The 13,760-nt window shown below is 42.4% G+C and overlaps 1 protein-coding gene across 2 annotated transcripts in view; it reads left to right on the top strand.

Moving 5' to 3' along the window:
* The window catches only part of parga (poly (ADP-ribose) glycohydrolase a), a 46,801-nt gene that overhangs the window by 14,681 nt on the left and 18,360 nt on the right, over positions 1-13,760 (top strand). For both annotated transcript variants that reach the window (XM_065296609.2, XM_065296608.2), the window contains exons 10-11: positions 8,365-8,444; positions 8,524-8,584. In XM_065296609.2, coding sequence (XP_065152681.1) covers positions 8,365-8,444; positions 8,524-8,584 — 141 coding nt within the window. The remainder of the gene's footprint in view (positions 1-8,364; positions 8,445-8,523; positions 8,585-13,760) is intronic.

Below are 13,760 nucleotides of genomic sequence, written 5' to 3'. Positions count from 1 at the left end.
ATAAATAGTTTTAAAAAGTTAAATATTTAAAGGCGGAGTGCACAATGTTTGAAAGCCAATGTTGATATTTGAAATCACCTAAACATACACGCCCCTACCCCAATAGAATCTGGACCTTCTTTTGATAGACCCGCCCCACACATACACAACCCCGGAAAGGATGCTGGTTAGTAGACACGCCCCTTACAGCTGATTGGCAAAAAGTGTGTTTTGGTAGTCTGCCTGACTCCCTTTTCCAAAGCGTTTTTCAAACATTGCACACTCTGCCTTTAAATTCACACAATGACCACAGTATGGTTTTACAGAATCATTGCATCCCCAGGATGGCAATTGGGGGAAGGTTGCTTGCTTAAGGGCACCTCATTCGGTATCTGGTGGCAACGAGATTTGAACATTCGGGTTACAAACCTGACTCTCTAACCACTAGGCCACGACTGTTAATCGGAATGAACAGTGTATTTTCATTCTAGGGGGAATGAGATTTGGATAGAAAATCTATGTAGGTGGGGGGTTGTTAGGGTTTGGGAAATTTCCCTTATTTTCAAATCCCAATGTTGACAGGTATGCTGATAGCAATTACTGTTGTGTGATCAAAATGTGTATAAATATATATAATTTGTGAAAGATGTAGGACCACAAAAAGATTTGTTAAATGAATGCATTCGGTCCGAATGTTATGATAATTTGTTCCATGTCAGTCAGTATGTGTTTGCATACCATTGCCTGGCCTGCTCATGCATACATCATACGTCGTCTGCGTGTTCACATGTGCAGTGCAAACAGAGCGAGAATGGCAGGCAAATAGCAACTCTACCTAACTTTCCTTCTGAACCGACTATAAAGTTTTCTCAATAGTGAATGACACATGATGTAATCCAATAATGTTGTCTCTGGTCGTCTTGCTTTTGGTCTGGTGCGTGTGGCTTTGAATGGCGATTTGCAGGGAGGGTGGGATCGTACCTTCAATGTTATCAGGCTAATATTAGCATTTTCCAAATCACAGACCCCACCTCAAAATTTGTGTGACGACTAAATTTAAATTTAAATCTTTAGGATTTGAAATTGTGGTGATCACATTAAGATATATGCACACGCAGAATCTCAATTCATATTAATCTTAAGCCATATTAATTTCTGAGCGCTGTAATAGACCTGTAAGTTTTGAGACCCCGTCAGTTTGACTGATGTTGGAAATAAGACTACATTTTATGGTCTCTGTTGACTTTGCAAGTCGTTGTTTGCTGTTGTTTGGTTTGATAGATTTCACTGTGGTGTTTTACAGCGTGTAGAGCAGACAACGTGTAGGAGTTTCTCTCCCCCCTTAAATTGTGGCTCTGCAACAAAGGCGCTCATGTGGCACAGTACTTAAATCAAACCTTTACAGGCTGATTAAAACAAATGAATTAGATGCTGGAAAGACTGATGGGACGACTGTGGCCATCCGTCTCTCGTCTGTCACTGCAGCTCCTCAAATATCTTCCTATGATGAGTAGGATCCCTCCAGCTAAAGCTAAACTCACCGCATGAAGATGTTTTTATTATATGACATTATAAAACGGATAGTTCAGTCTTGGCTGCCGATTGGCCAATGCACCATTCCAGCTTTGTCAAAACCAGTATAATAATAACAGCTATGACATAAAACACCTGTTTACCATATCACTTCACAGTGTATTTATAGCAACAGTTACGCAGCCCAATGTGGTTACATTTCCTTGACAAGTGGTGTAAGTTTGAGGAGGAACTATTGGTTCCTTCCATCAATAGCAGATGAGGGGACTGTTTCGGAAACATACTCTAAAAACAGTAACTTTTTTTGAAGTTCTCATTTTTGGTATCAGTAATAATAGTGCAGAATTAAACACTTTATGGCCCGGTTTCACGTACAAGGCTTAGCTAAAGCCTTTGTTAAATTAAGATGTTTAAGCATTTTTTATAAACATGCCGTAAAAAAATTTTACTGATACTGTATGTATCTTGGGACAAAACAATTATAAGATCTGCCAGTGCAAGTGTTTTTTTTATTTAGGTGAGACGGCTCAAACATGTGTTTTAATCTAGGACTAGCTTTAAGCCCTGTCTGTGAAACTGGAGGTTTATGTAATATTTAATTGATAACAGCATTTGCTTTGTGTAAATTTAAGCATAAACATATTGTCCAGTGTCTATATACTGAAAGCCCTAAAGCTGCCAAAAAGTCAAGCAATCATGACTTAAATTTTGCATTTTGGATCAATAACATAAAGGGACCCTCCACTTTTTTTAAAAAAAAATGCGCATTTTCCAATTCCCCTAGAGTTAAACATTTGGTTTTACCGTCTCTGAATCTGATTAGACAACTAGCATTGCACTTAGGGCGCACTCACATTATCCCAACCAAACCAAACCATGCCTGGGCGCGATTGCCACCCCTCCCTACTCCCCCAGGTGCACGCACTCACACTGTACTTCTTATCGATCCGAGTCCGGGCGCGCTTTCGTCATTAAGATGCGATTGTTTTGAAAAAGCAGGAAGTAAAGCGCTCTCTTAACACTGGAACCCACCGTAATGATAAGTCTGTGTTTTTTATCCGGAGTCGTTTGGTGCGCGATTACAGACAGCCCTCTCACATGTCATCATATTGCTTAGTTTTTAAGGTTAAAAGGTTTTTACGGATGCAGATGAAGGTGAGTGGTCGCGCAACTGACGTCTTCACCTTTTGAATCGCGCTCAGGTGCGATTGCGCTCACACCACAGCCTTCCGCGCCTGAGCCCAAGTGAACCGCGCTCCGGCCCACCTCTGCAACCCGGCCGTGGCGCGATTAAACAATCCGCGCCCGGGCGCGGAACGAAGCGATCACACTAGTCAAACAAACCAGGCTTTGGGGGTCAAACGCGCCCGAGCGCGGTTTGGTTTGGATAATGTGAGTGCGCCCTTACATGGCTGCAGGAGGCGCAACGATATTACGCAGTGCCCAAAAATAGTCCCCTATTATAGGGTTGTGCCGATGGACGATATCATTGTGATGCCACGCTCCCACCCCACTCCGCTGCTAGTCGACATAAACTAAGTCTCTTATATAGACTATAGTTAACTTAAAATCTTTGCGGGAATTGCTCTGTTAATTAAATTGAAAATATAACTAATGCATATGCTATTTTAAATGCTGTAGTCTATGCCTGAGACGTGATGTGTGTTAGTCTGTAAAAAAATATCCTGTCAGGCATTTGATCTTGTTAGAATCTTGTCTTTTAACATGTTGTACATTTAACTTAAAATATTTAATTTTGTACAAGAAAACAGCCCATATTAATAACTTATTAGTAGCCTATTGTAGTGTCTCGGGAGATCGTGCTCATTGTTATCTAGCTATGTGGCTATACTGCACTGAAGCGGCAGTTTAAGATATAAACCCAGAATTCAGCAAACATCAAGAACAAGAAAATGGGAACAACACTCCGACCGAAACGCGTGATGTACATACACAGACCATGTTTAAATTTCGAGGTTTCTGGCCAGAAATACCAACTTGTTCACTTTGTCTAGTTTTAATAAGCTGCGGATGGAAGTGCTGGCTGCTCCCCGCGGTGCTGAAGACCCGCTCTGACGGAGTACTGGTGGCACATATGCACAGATATTTATGTGCAACCTATTGGAAAGCCCGGAGGAGTCATTGGGTTAGTAAAATAATGAAATTATAGCTTTTAAGTACTAAATAGTGTTTATGTAAAAATATATATTAAAATAAAAAGTGTACAACTCTTCTTATGTGGAAGTAATTAAGTAAAATAACGAATAATAATTATATAATAACGAATAATAACAAAAATTCAAATACCCCCCAACGATATCATCGCCCATCGCGATGGTTTAACGTAACCATCGTCAACTGCCAATTTAGGGGACATTGCCCAACCCTACCCTGTTATTGAAAGTTACCAAGTGGACTATTTTCGGGCACTGAGTAATATCATTGTGCCTGCTGCAGCCATGTTACGCCAGCAAAGTCCTTGATTATTACACCAGAATGAGAGTGTGGTTCCTAGCCATATCTGCCTAGAAAATCGCAACTTTAAATTTTCCGTCGGTCTTAGTACACGATTTAACTACAGAAGAGTCAAGTTTTAAATAGGAAAAATATCAAAACTCTTTGGTTATTTTTGAGCACGATGCTAATGGTCTAATCAGATTCAATGGACTGTGCTAAACTATGCCAAAAGTGGTACCACCAGACCCGGAGATCAGCTGAATGGATTCCAAAAACGGTAAAAATCTAATGTTTAACTCTAGGGGAGCTGGAAAAATGAGCATATTTTCCAAAAAGTTAAGTGTCCCTTTAACTATCTTTGTTCATTTAACTTAACTTACAAAAACCATAAACTTCAAAATTCAAGTGCAATTAAATTATCAGTTCAAAATGCTGTGAGGAATAACCATAAGCCTTTGCAGCTCAAATGTTTTTTAATGACTTAAATTTTTGCCAAAATATAACAACTGATGGGACATATAAACAGTTGTTAATAAAATTTCCACTTGTTGTAGGGAATTGAGGAAATGAGTTTACTCAAATGAGTTCAGTCAACTTATTAGGGTTTTCAGTCTAGGTTTCCTTGTTTTATATAATTTTCTCATATAACACGCAGGGTGACTCAGAGATGTCCATACCCATTTAGGCAGGATCAATCATCTGTCACTAGCTTAATGAAGCTGTCATGCAAATCAAAGCAGAAACAACATCTTTAAAAAAAACGTCTTGTATTTTATCGTACAGCTAACTTGCAGAAGAATGTAGTAGCCCTCAGTTCCTGTCTGTCATCCTGAGATGGCGATTGATTCCCCAGGCACTATAAGTGCTTATATTTAGATCCTCTGGATATCTAGGAGGCTGTATAATACATTTTGCTTGCATTTGAAGGGACTGTTTTTGACTTTATCTCTCCTGTTGTACACAGCGTAAGTGCTGTAGATAAAATCGGTCTGAGTGATATCAGCATTAAGCCTAATTGGTCACTGAGGTTAAAACCGGGAAGGGACACAGTTAGGTGTACCATCATTGTGAAGTTACATACTAGAAACATTGCATGTTTTTACATAGAAGTGTACACCATAGTATTTTGAAGCACTTTGTAAATGCAGTTGTATGAGAATATGGTGATCAGTCAGTACCATGATACTGTAAGTACCACAGCATTACTGCCTGATATCATGGTATTTTACTTTTGGTAAGATATCGTGGCCCGTGGCTTCAGTCATGCAGTAGAAAAGTTTCAGTAAGATAGCAGGAGATCCAGACGTGTGGATCGTTATGGTGCAGCCCACTTTAATTGAGTGACTGTCCATCAGTTTACTCATTGGCTTGAGCACTGCCGCTATCAGGCACCAGGCAATTTAGAGATTGCTTGTTTGGCAGACCTGTCACAGTCTTCCCTTTGGGAAATGACATATAGGTTGGCTGAAGATACATTTACTTTAGTTTCGAAATGTGAGCATCATAGCTTTGCTGCAGTAAACTGCCAAACTATGAATACAACCTATGAATGATCTTTCTATAGCTGTCATTGGTTCTTGTAAAGCTTCAGATTGATTACACTCTAAAAAATACTGTTTTTCCAATGCAACGTTGGGTCGAAAAGGTACAAATCGAATTGAAGTGTGCTGCCTGTGGTCTGCGCACTGACAATCTGACCTTCTTCTTCTATAACCTGTAAAGCAATATTAGGAGCACTCATGCGAGTTCTTTGCCATGAAGTTCCATACTCAACATCCAGTGGTCAGTATTAGAGAATTGTACTGAAAGCACCACATTTAGAGGACACCATTTTTTTGAAAATATACGCATTTTCCAGCTCCCCTAGAGTTGAACATTTGATTTTTACCATTTTACAATCCATTCGGCTGATCTCTTGGTCTGGCGCTACCACTTTTAGCATAGCTTAGCACAATCCATTGAATCTGATTAGACCATTAGCATTGCGCTAAAAATAACCAAAGAGTTTGGATATTTTTCCTATTTAAAACTTGACTCTTCTGTATTTACATCGTGTACTAAGACTGACAGAAAATTAAAAGTCAGAATTTGGCGTAAACAGAACGAGAACATGGATCCATTATGCCTTGTTACCACTGTGCAGGCTTCTGGTAGTGGTGTAATGGTGTGGGTGATGTTTTCTTGGCACACTTTAGGCCCCTTAGTGCCAATTGGGCATTGTTTAAATGCCACGGCCTACCTGAGCATTGTTTCTGACCATGTCCATCCCTTTATGACCACCATGTACCCATCCTCTGATGTCACAAAGCTCAAATCATTTCAAATTGGTTTCTTGAACGTGACCATGAGTTCAGTGTACTAAAATGGGCCCCACAGTCACCAGATCTCAACCCAATAGAGAATCTTTGGGATGTGGTGGAACGGGAGCTTCGTGCCCTGGATGTGCATCCCACAAATCTCCATCAACTGCAAGATGCTATCCTATCAATATGGGCCAACATTTCTAAAGAATGCTTTCAGCACCTTGTTGAATCAATGCCATGTAGAATTAAGGCAGATCTGAAGCCGAAAGGGGGTCAAACACAGTATTAGTATGGTGTTCCTAATAATCCTTTAGGTGAGTGTATATATATATTATCACTTAGGGAGTACTCACTTTTTTGCCACCTATTTTGATATTAATGGTTGTATTTTAAGTTATTTTCAAAGGACAGCAAATCTAAACTGCTATACAAGCAGCACATTGACTACTCTAAAATATATCCAAATTTCAGTTCTATAGTATTCTTACTTGAGAAGACATACTAAAATATTTGCTGAATTGTGAGTGGTGTACTCACTTTTGGGACATACTGTATCTATACACTATGGACCACAAAACCAGTCAAAAGCACAGTAGCACGTGTAAATTTTTAGCAATAGCAAACAATATACTATATCGATTTTGTACATTTCCTCATGTAATGAAAATATATTTATCATTAAAAATGGACATCTTTAAATTTGGACAACTTTAAAGGCGATTTTCTCAATATTTACATTTTTTTGCGCCTTTAGATTCCAGATTTTCAAATAGTTGTATCTTGGCCAAAATATTATGTATGTATGTATGTATCATTAGCTTCAGTCTTGTAGTAATTCGATTTAAGAAGGAACCTGCAGAACTGGATTTACATCTAAGATAAGAAATTGCATTTGTGGGAAGCAGCATTACAGCTCTGTGCACCTGCTATTAGATTCCTGTAAATTACCAGAAAACAAGGCCTGTGCTGGTTGTCATGACAAAGGCAAAGATCAAAGATGAAATTTTTTGATCGTCTTAATGTGTCATTTCTGTTCCTCTAACCTCTATTTTTTCCAAACCTGTCATTGTGTGCTTGTGAGTCAGATTGATACAATCCTATACAATTATCATTGTGCTGCTGTTGGTTCCTTGTACTTTGTATATTCATGATTTTATTACCCCACATTAAAGGTCAGCAATCTGTTTCTAACTAAAACTATATCTCCCGTCCAGAATCTATTTTCCATCACTGACAGCTTGCCTTCCAGGCTGCTTTACATTAAATCAGCTCCAGCATCAAGTGTGGTCTGTATGTAGGAAGCTTAATACATGACTTCTCTGTCAGTCTTCCTGAAGGGCTTTTAGTGCATCAGCTTTTCCTCTGTCGTTTTATTTGTTTCTCTTTTTCTCCTGCTTATTCCATAAGAGGAAAGATGAATTGGAAGCTGGTTAGCTTGAAGACTGCAGCTTTCTGAATAGAGAAAGCCATTTGGTAGGATGGGATGATAACTGTAAGGCTTTTGCTATTTGTGATTTTTAAAAGCAGGCCCGCAGCTCTTTAATGGTCTTTATGGGAATGAAGCAGAGATCCACTCTATCGGCTTTTGTGAAATGGGACGTGAGCACAGCAGAGCCCGCGGGCATGGGTCTATGTCATTGTGTCCTGACAGAGGGGCCATCACAGGCAAACAAGCTGAGCAAACAGGACTTGTGAGATGAAGCAATGAAGCCTGATCACGCGGAAGGCCTTTTGATCCCACGTGTTCTGTCGAATAATGCACCAACCTTCAAAAGTTGAAGCTTAGACATGCCACATTTACTTTATTAACAATACATAAATGTTACATGTGTGTCCCTGTCTTGAAACCTAGACTAAAGTCTCATAATTGTGAGATTACATAGGAGCATCAAGTTTTTACTTTGAATCTTTGACATGGCCTTACTCAGTCAATATTAAACAGAATGTTCTTTACATTAAATCAGTAAAACTGTAAATCACAAAAAAATATTTTAGTTTGGTTGTCACATTTATTTAATGTGAATACTGTGGGTTAAATTGCTGGTGTAAGTAGCTAATGGACTTGCTTGTGTGTGTGTCTCTGTTTTTCAAGACTCTTTGAAGGTTCCAACCCACGTAAGATTGAGAAACTCAAAACTCTCCTGTGCTATTTCAGAAGAGTCACTACATCAAGTAAGTTTGAGTCTGTAAAAATCCCTCCTGAAGATTGGATATTGTATTAAATGTGTGTGTATTTTCTTTGATTTTTCAGTGCCCACTGGCCTTGTGACATTCACAAGACAGGGTTTAACCAGTTTTCCAAAATGGGAAAGGTATACATTTACAGTTTACTTAAAAATTTATATATATATATATATATATATATATATGAAGAGTTTGGTTCCAAAACGCATTAATTGCCATAAAAAAAGAGTTACTGCCAACGGCGTTTTTTTACAGTTTGATCAGCGGACAGGCAGCAAGCAGATAGTGAGGAGATGTTTCCGGTATGTAACAAAAAATGTTTTATGGTCTAAAACGCTTCAATTCGCTTAGAGCACCTTTAAAAGTAAATTCTTAATTTTACACAAAATCCAATATCCGCTGTGTTATTCTGTCATCTTTTCTCCCTTTTTTCCCAAAACGCGATAAATGCCACTCCTACTTTTCCACAGAATGCAATAAATCCGCTCCACAAATTACAGCAACAAACAAACAAAAACAAAATATTACTTTAATGGCATTGATAAACCTGTGATGTTTTTTGTAACGGGAAAGAAATGTAAGCCATCAACATCTAATAATTTACACGAGAGGCACTCGGGAGACGGGTGCTTGTTCTCCCGACAGCATCAAGCTCTGTCATGCTTACACATTGACCCCAGGTGATCTTATGAAAAACTTTCCATAATTTTACTCAGTCAACAAAAATCGAGCAGGACCAAAACATTTTAGAGCTGATTACTGTGAAAAATGTTAAGAGATGACGTCAAGTATAAACGCAGCAATGACAGTGTTCCTAATATGACAAAGTAAGTGTTTTGATTAATGCCATTAATGTTTATTTTTTATCAGTGTATAACACTAGTCAACTAAATGAATATAACATGGCAAAGATAAATGTACACTTTTATATTGATTCAATAGATTTATAGCATTTTGGATTTTTTATAATAAATCTTTGAAAATCAAGTTATGGATTTGAATTTTTTATGTTTTTATAACATAAAGATGCTATGTGAAAGTTTGTAACAGAAAATAGTGGTTTTCATCTTGTCACTTTCTTGGTATAGAAACATGTTTTACTGAAATTTGTCAAAATGGATTTATTGCGTTTTGGAACCAAACTCTTCATATATATTTTTTTAAATAAAGTAATCAACTATACAGTTTTTAACTTGTATATAGGGGTGGGCGATAAACCGGTAGAAAAGATAAACCGGTAGAAATGATAAACCGGTAGAAATTTGTCAACCGGTAGTGATCTTGGACTATCGTCTCTATCGAGGTCACACGTTGCTGTGTGCATGATCACAAAAATGTACGTTTGTAAACGTTATTAAAGAGACACTCAATTAAAAAAAAAATGCAAATTTTCCATCTCCCTTTGAGTTAAACATTTGATTTTTACCTTTTTGGAAGCCATTCTGCTGATCTGTGTGTCTGGCAGTGCCACTTTTAGCATAGCTTAGCATAATCCATTGAAACGTCTCGGTTACGTATGTAACCCTCGTTCCCTGAAGGAAGGGAACGGAGACGTCACGTCGTGACCGACGAATTGGGAACCGCTCCGCGGGTGACCTATCTACTTCGAGAAACTATGAAAACGCCAATGAACTTGGCATGCAGGTATTTGCATAATGCCGGCGCCGCCCCGCCAGGTGCGTATATAAGCTGCAGGTGCACAATACCAAATTAGCTATATTATTGCTGAGAAGCCGAGCAACAGTGCCCGGCCTGAAAACAGCAATGGAACAGCAAACTGTGGCAACGGGACTTGACGTCTCCGTTCCCTTCCTTCAGGGAACGAGGGTTACATACGTAACCGAGACGTTCCCTTTCAGTCGGTCACTACGACGTCACGTCGTGACCGACGAATTGGGAATCCCTACCAAAACGCCACTGCAGCTGAACCCTTCCAGTGTCTGTAAAAGCCCTCCGCCCTCCACATAAAGGGGCGGAACCTAAGGCGAAATGCAGAAGGCCGGTCACTACCTGTTGCCTAACCCACGATAGTGAACCAGCGAACTGGGGAAGCGTCTAAACTGAGCGGAGCTAGAACACTGCGGAAGCCATCCCCTAAGAAGGTTGAATGGATGACATAAAATATGAAACAACCGATAGGTTGCTCATAAGAAGTCTCTGAACAAAACATAGTATGCAGAGAGATGCAGAGCAGGCTCTGCTAAGGGAAAACGTGGAGGATTAGAACCCCACGGAGTATACACACAAATGAACCCCACGTAGGGGACAAATGTGGGCGCCTAGCCTACACAGGTTTACAGAGAATACATCAGTGATAGGCTGACAGCGGATGCTCCCTAACATCGGCTATCATGGCGGTGGAGGAGAGACAAAAACAGTTTTTGTAACGTTTTTGTTCCGACGGCCTTCCATAATGGTGCAAATGTGCAGCACCAAAATAGAGGCTCCAAGCTGACACACGAGCCGACCCTCGGTGTTCTTAACTAGTTAACAGAAAGAACCCGAGTGGAAACCGGCTCGACACGAACACTATAGAATCTTGTGAACGTATTAGGTGTCGCCCAGCCTGCAGCTCTACAAATATCCGTTAGCGAGGAACCGCGAGCCAGTGCCCAAGACGATGCCACACTGCGTGTAGAGTGGGCACGTAAATTAAATGGACAAGGCACGTCTTGCTTTTGATATGCAAGGGCTATAGTATCCACAATCCAATGGGACATCCTCTGCTTGGTGACAGCTTTCCCTTTCTGCTGACCACCGAAACAAATAAAGAGCTGGTCTGAGGTCCTAAAGCTTTGCGTCCTGTCTATATACACACGAAGTGCACGAACAGGGCACAACAAAGCCATGGCTGGGTCTGCCTCCTCCAAAGGCAGCGCTTGCAGGTTCACCACCTGATCTCTAAAAAGGAGTGGTGGGAACTTTGGGCACGAAGCCGGGCCGGGGTCTCAGTGTTACGCTGGATGCAGCTGGCCCGAACTGAAGGCACGAATCATCGACCGAAAATGCATGAATATCTCCTATCCTTTTAACAGAAGCCAAAGCAAGGAGAGTTAAAGTCTTCATAGTAAGAAACTTAACACTCACACTATGCAGAGGCTCAAATGGGGCTTCCTGGAGTGATTTCAGAACCAAGGACAGGTCCCAAGGAGGAATAGAGGGAGGACGCAAAGGATTCAGCCTTCGAGCGCCTCTGAGAAATCTGATGACCAGGTCGTGCTGACCCACTGTTCTACCGTTTACGGGTGAATGGTGAGCTGATATCGCAGCGATATCGACCTTAATAGTGGATGGTGACAGCCTATTCTCCAAACGACGCTGGAGATACAAAAGCACAACACTAATCGGGCATTCTCAGGGGTTCTCACGTTGGGAAGAACACCAGTCGACAAACAGGTTCCATTTAAGCGCGTAAGCCTGTCTCGTAGACGGCGCTCGCGCAGCAGCAATAGTGTTAGATACCTCTTGCGGTAAATCACTCGCATCCTCCGTGCCCCGTCCAGAGACCACACATGGAGGTTCCACAGGTCGGGGCGCGGGTGCCATACTGTGCCCTCTTGTTGAGAAAGGTCCTTCCTCAGGGGAATCTTCCAAGGAGGGGCTGTCGCGAGGAGAGAGAGTTCTGGAAACCAACTCCTGGTTGTCCAATACGGTGCCACCAACAGCACGCTCTCCTCGTCCTCCCGGATCTTGCATAGGGTTTGCGCAATGAGGCTCACTGGAGGGAACGCGTATTTGCGCATGTTTCGCGGCCAGCTGTGTGCCAATGCATCCACGCCGAGCGAGTCGTCGGCTAGTGAATAGAACAGGCGACAATGGGCCATCTCTGGGGAAGCAAACAGATCTATCTGCGCTTTGCCGAAACGTCTCCAAATCTGCTGAACCGCTATGGGGTGGAGTCGCCATTCGCCGGGATGCGCAGCCCGAGAGAGCGCATCCGCCTCTACGTTGAGCGTACCCGGAATGTAAATGGCACGAAGAGACCTCAAATTCTTCTGACTCCAAGTGAGGAGGTGACGGGCGAGATGCGACAGGTGACGCGAGCGTAAACCGCCTTGACGATTGATGTACGCAACGGTCGCAGTATTGTCTGTGCGAACTAATACATCTTTGCCCCGTAACTCGATGCTGAAACGGACGAGCGCAAGATATACAGCCCACATTTCTCGGCAGTTTATGTGCCAATGCAGCTGGGGTGCCGTCCAGACCCCCGAAGCCGCAAGCCCATCGTACGTGGCCCCCCACCCCGTGTCCGAAGCATACTATTGCATGCCTGGAGACCTGTCTCAGAGGCACACCGGCTCGGAGAAACGCACGTTCTGAGTGAAAGTGCGACGACACGCAGGTGTAATGATAACACGATGAATGCCGCGCAGCCACGCTCTCCTCGGGACTCGGTCGTGTAGCCAATGCTGAAGCGGTCGCATATGCAGCAGCCCGAGTGGTGTCACAGCTGCGGCTGCTGCCATATGCCCCAGGAGCTTCTGAAATTGTTTCAGCGGGGCCGCGCTCTTGCTCTTGAATCTATTCAGGCAAGTCAGAATCGACTGTACACGCGCTTCTGTTAGACGAGCTGTCAAATCGATCGAGTCCAGTTCCATCCCGAGAAAAGAGATTTTTCTGCACGGGGCAAAGCTTGCTCTTTTCCCAGTTGACCCGAAGACCCAAACGAGCGAGGTGTTTTAAAGTTAAATCTCTGTGATCGCACAGCGTCTGACGTGACTGAGCTATTATTAGCCAATTGTCCAGATACGTGAGAATGCGCCCACCTTTCTCTCTCAGGGGTTTTAAAGCCCCCTCCACTACTTTGGTGAATACACGGGGCGACAGAGAGAGCCCGAATGGGAGGACTTTGTACTGGTATGCTCGCTCCTCGAACGCAAAGCGGAGAAACGGCCTGTGCCGGGGGAGAATCGATACGTGGAAGTACGCGTCCTTCAGGTCGATAGATGCAAACCAATCGTTTGGACGAATGCATGGAAATATGCGTTTGGGCGTCAGCATCTTGAACGGCATTCTGTGAAGTGCACGGTTCAGTGAACGCAGGTCCAGGATCGGTCGCAAGCCGTGGCATGATCTGAGCAATGGCCTCAGTCTGCTTCTTGGCCGCGGAGAATTGCTGGGCAAACTCCTCGACCGTCTCGCCGAACAGGCCGGCCTGGGAAACCGGAGCATTCAGGAGCCTGGTTTTATCAGCATCCTTCATGTCCGCCAGGCACAGCCAGAGATGGCGTTCCTGGACCACCAGGGTGGACATTGCACGACCGACGGCACGTGCGGTGACCTTGGTCGCACGAAGCGCCA

The sequence above is a fragment of the Paramisgurnus dabryanus genome, chromosome 20 (assembly GCF_030506205.2).
Source record: "Paramisgurnus dabryanus chromosome 20, PD_genome_1.1, whole genome shotgun sequence".
NCBI lineage: Eukaryota > Metazoa > Chordata > Actinopteri > Cypriniformes > Cobitidae > Paramisgurnus > Paramisgurnus dabryanus.
This window is presented reverse-complemented; position numbering and strand designations above follow the sequence as displayed.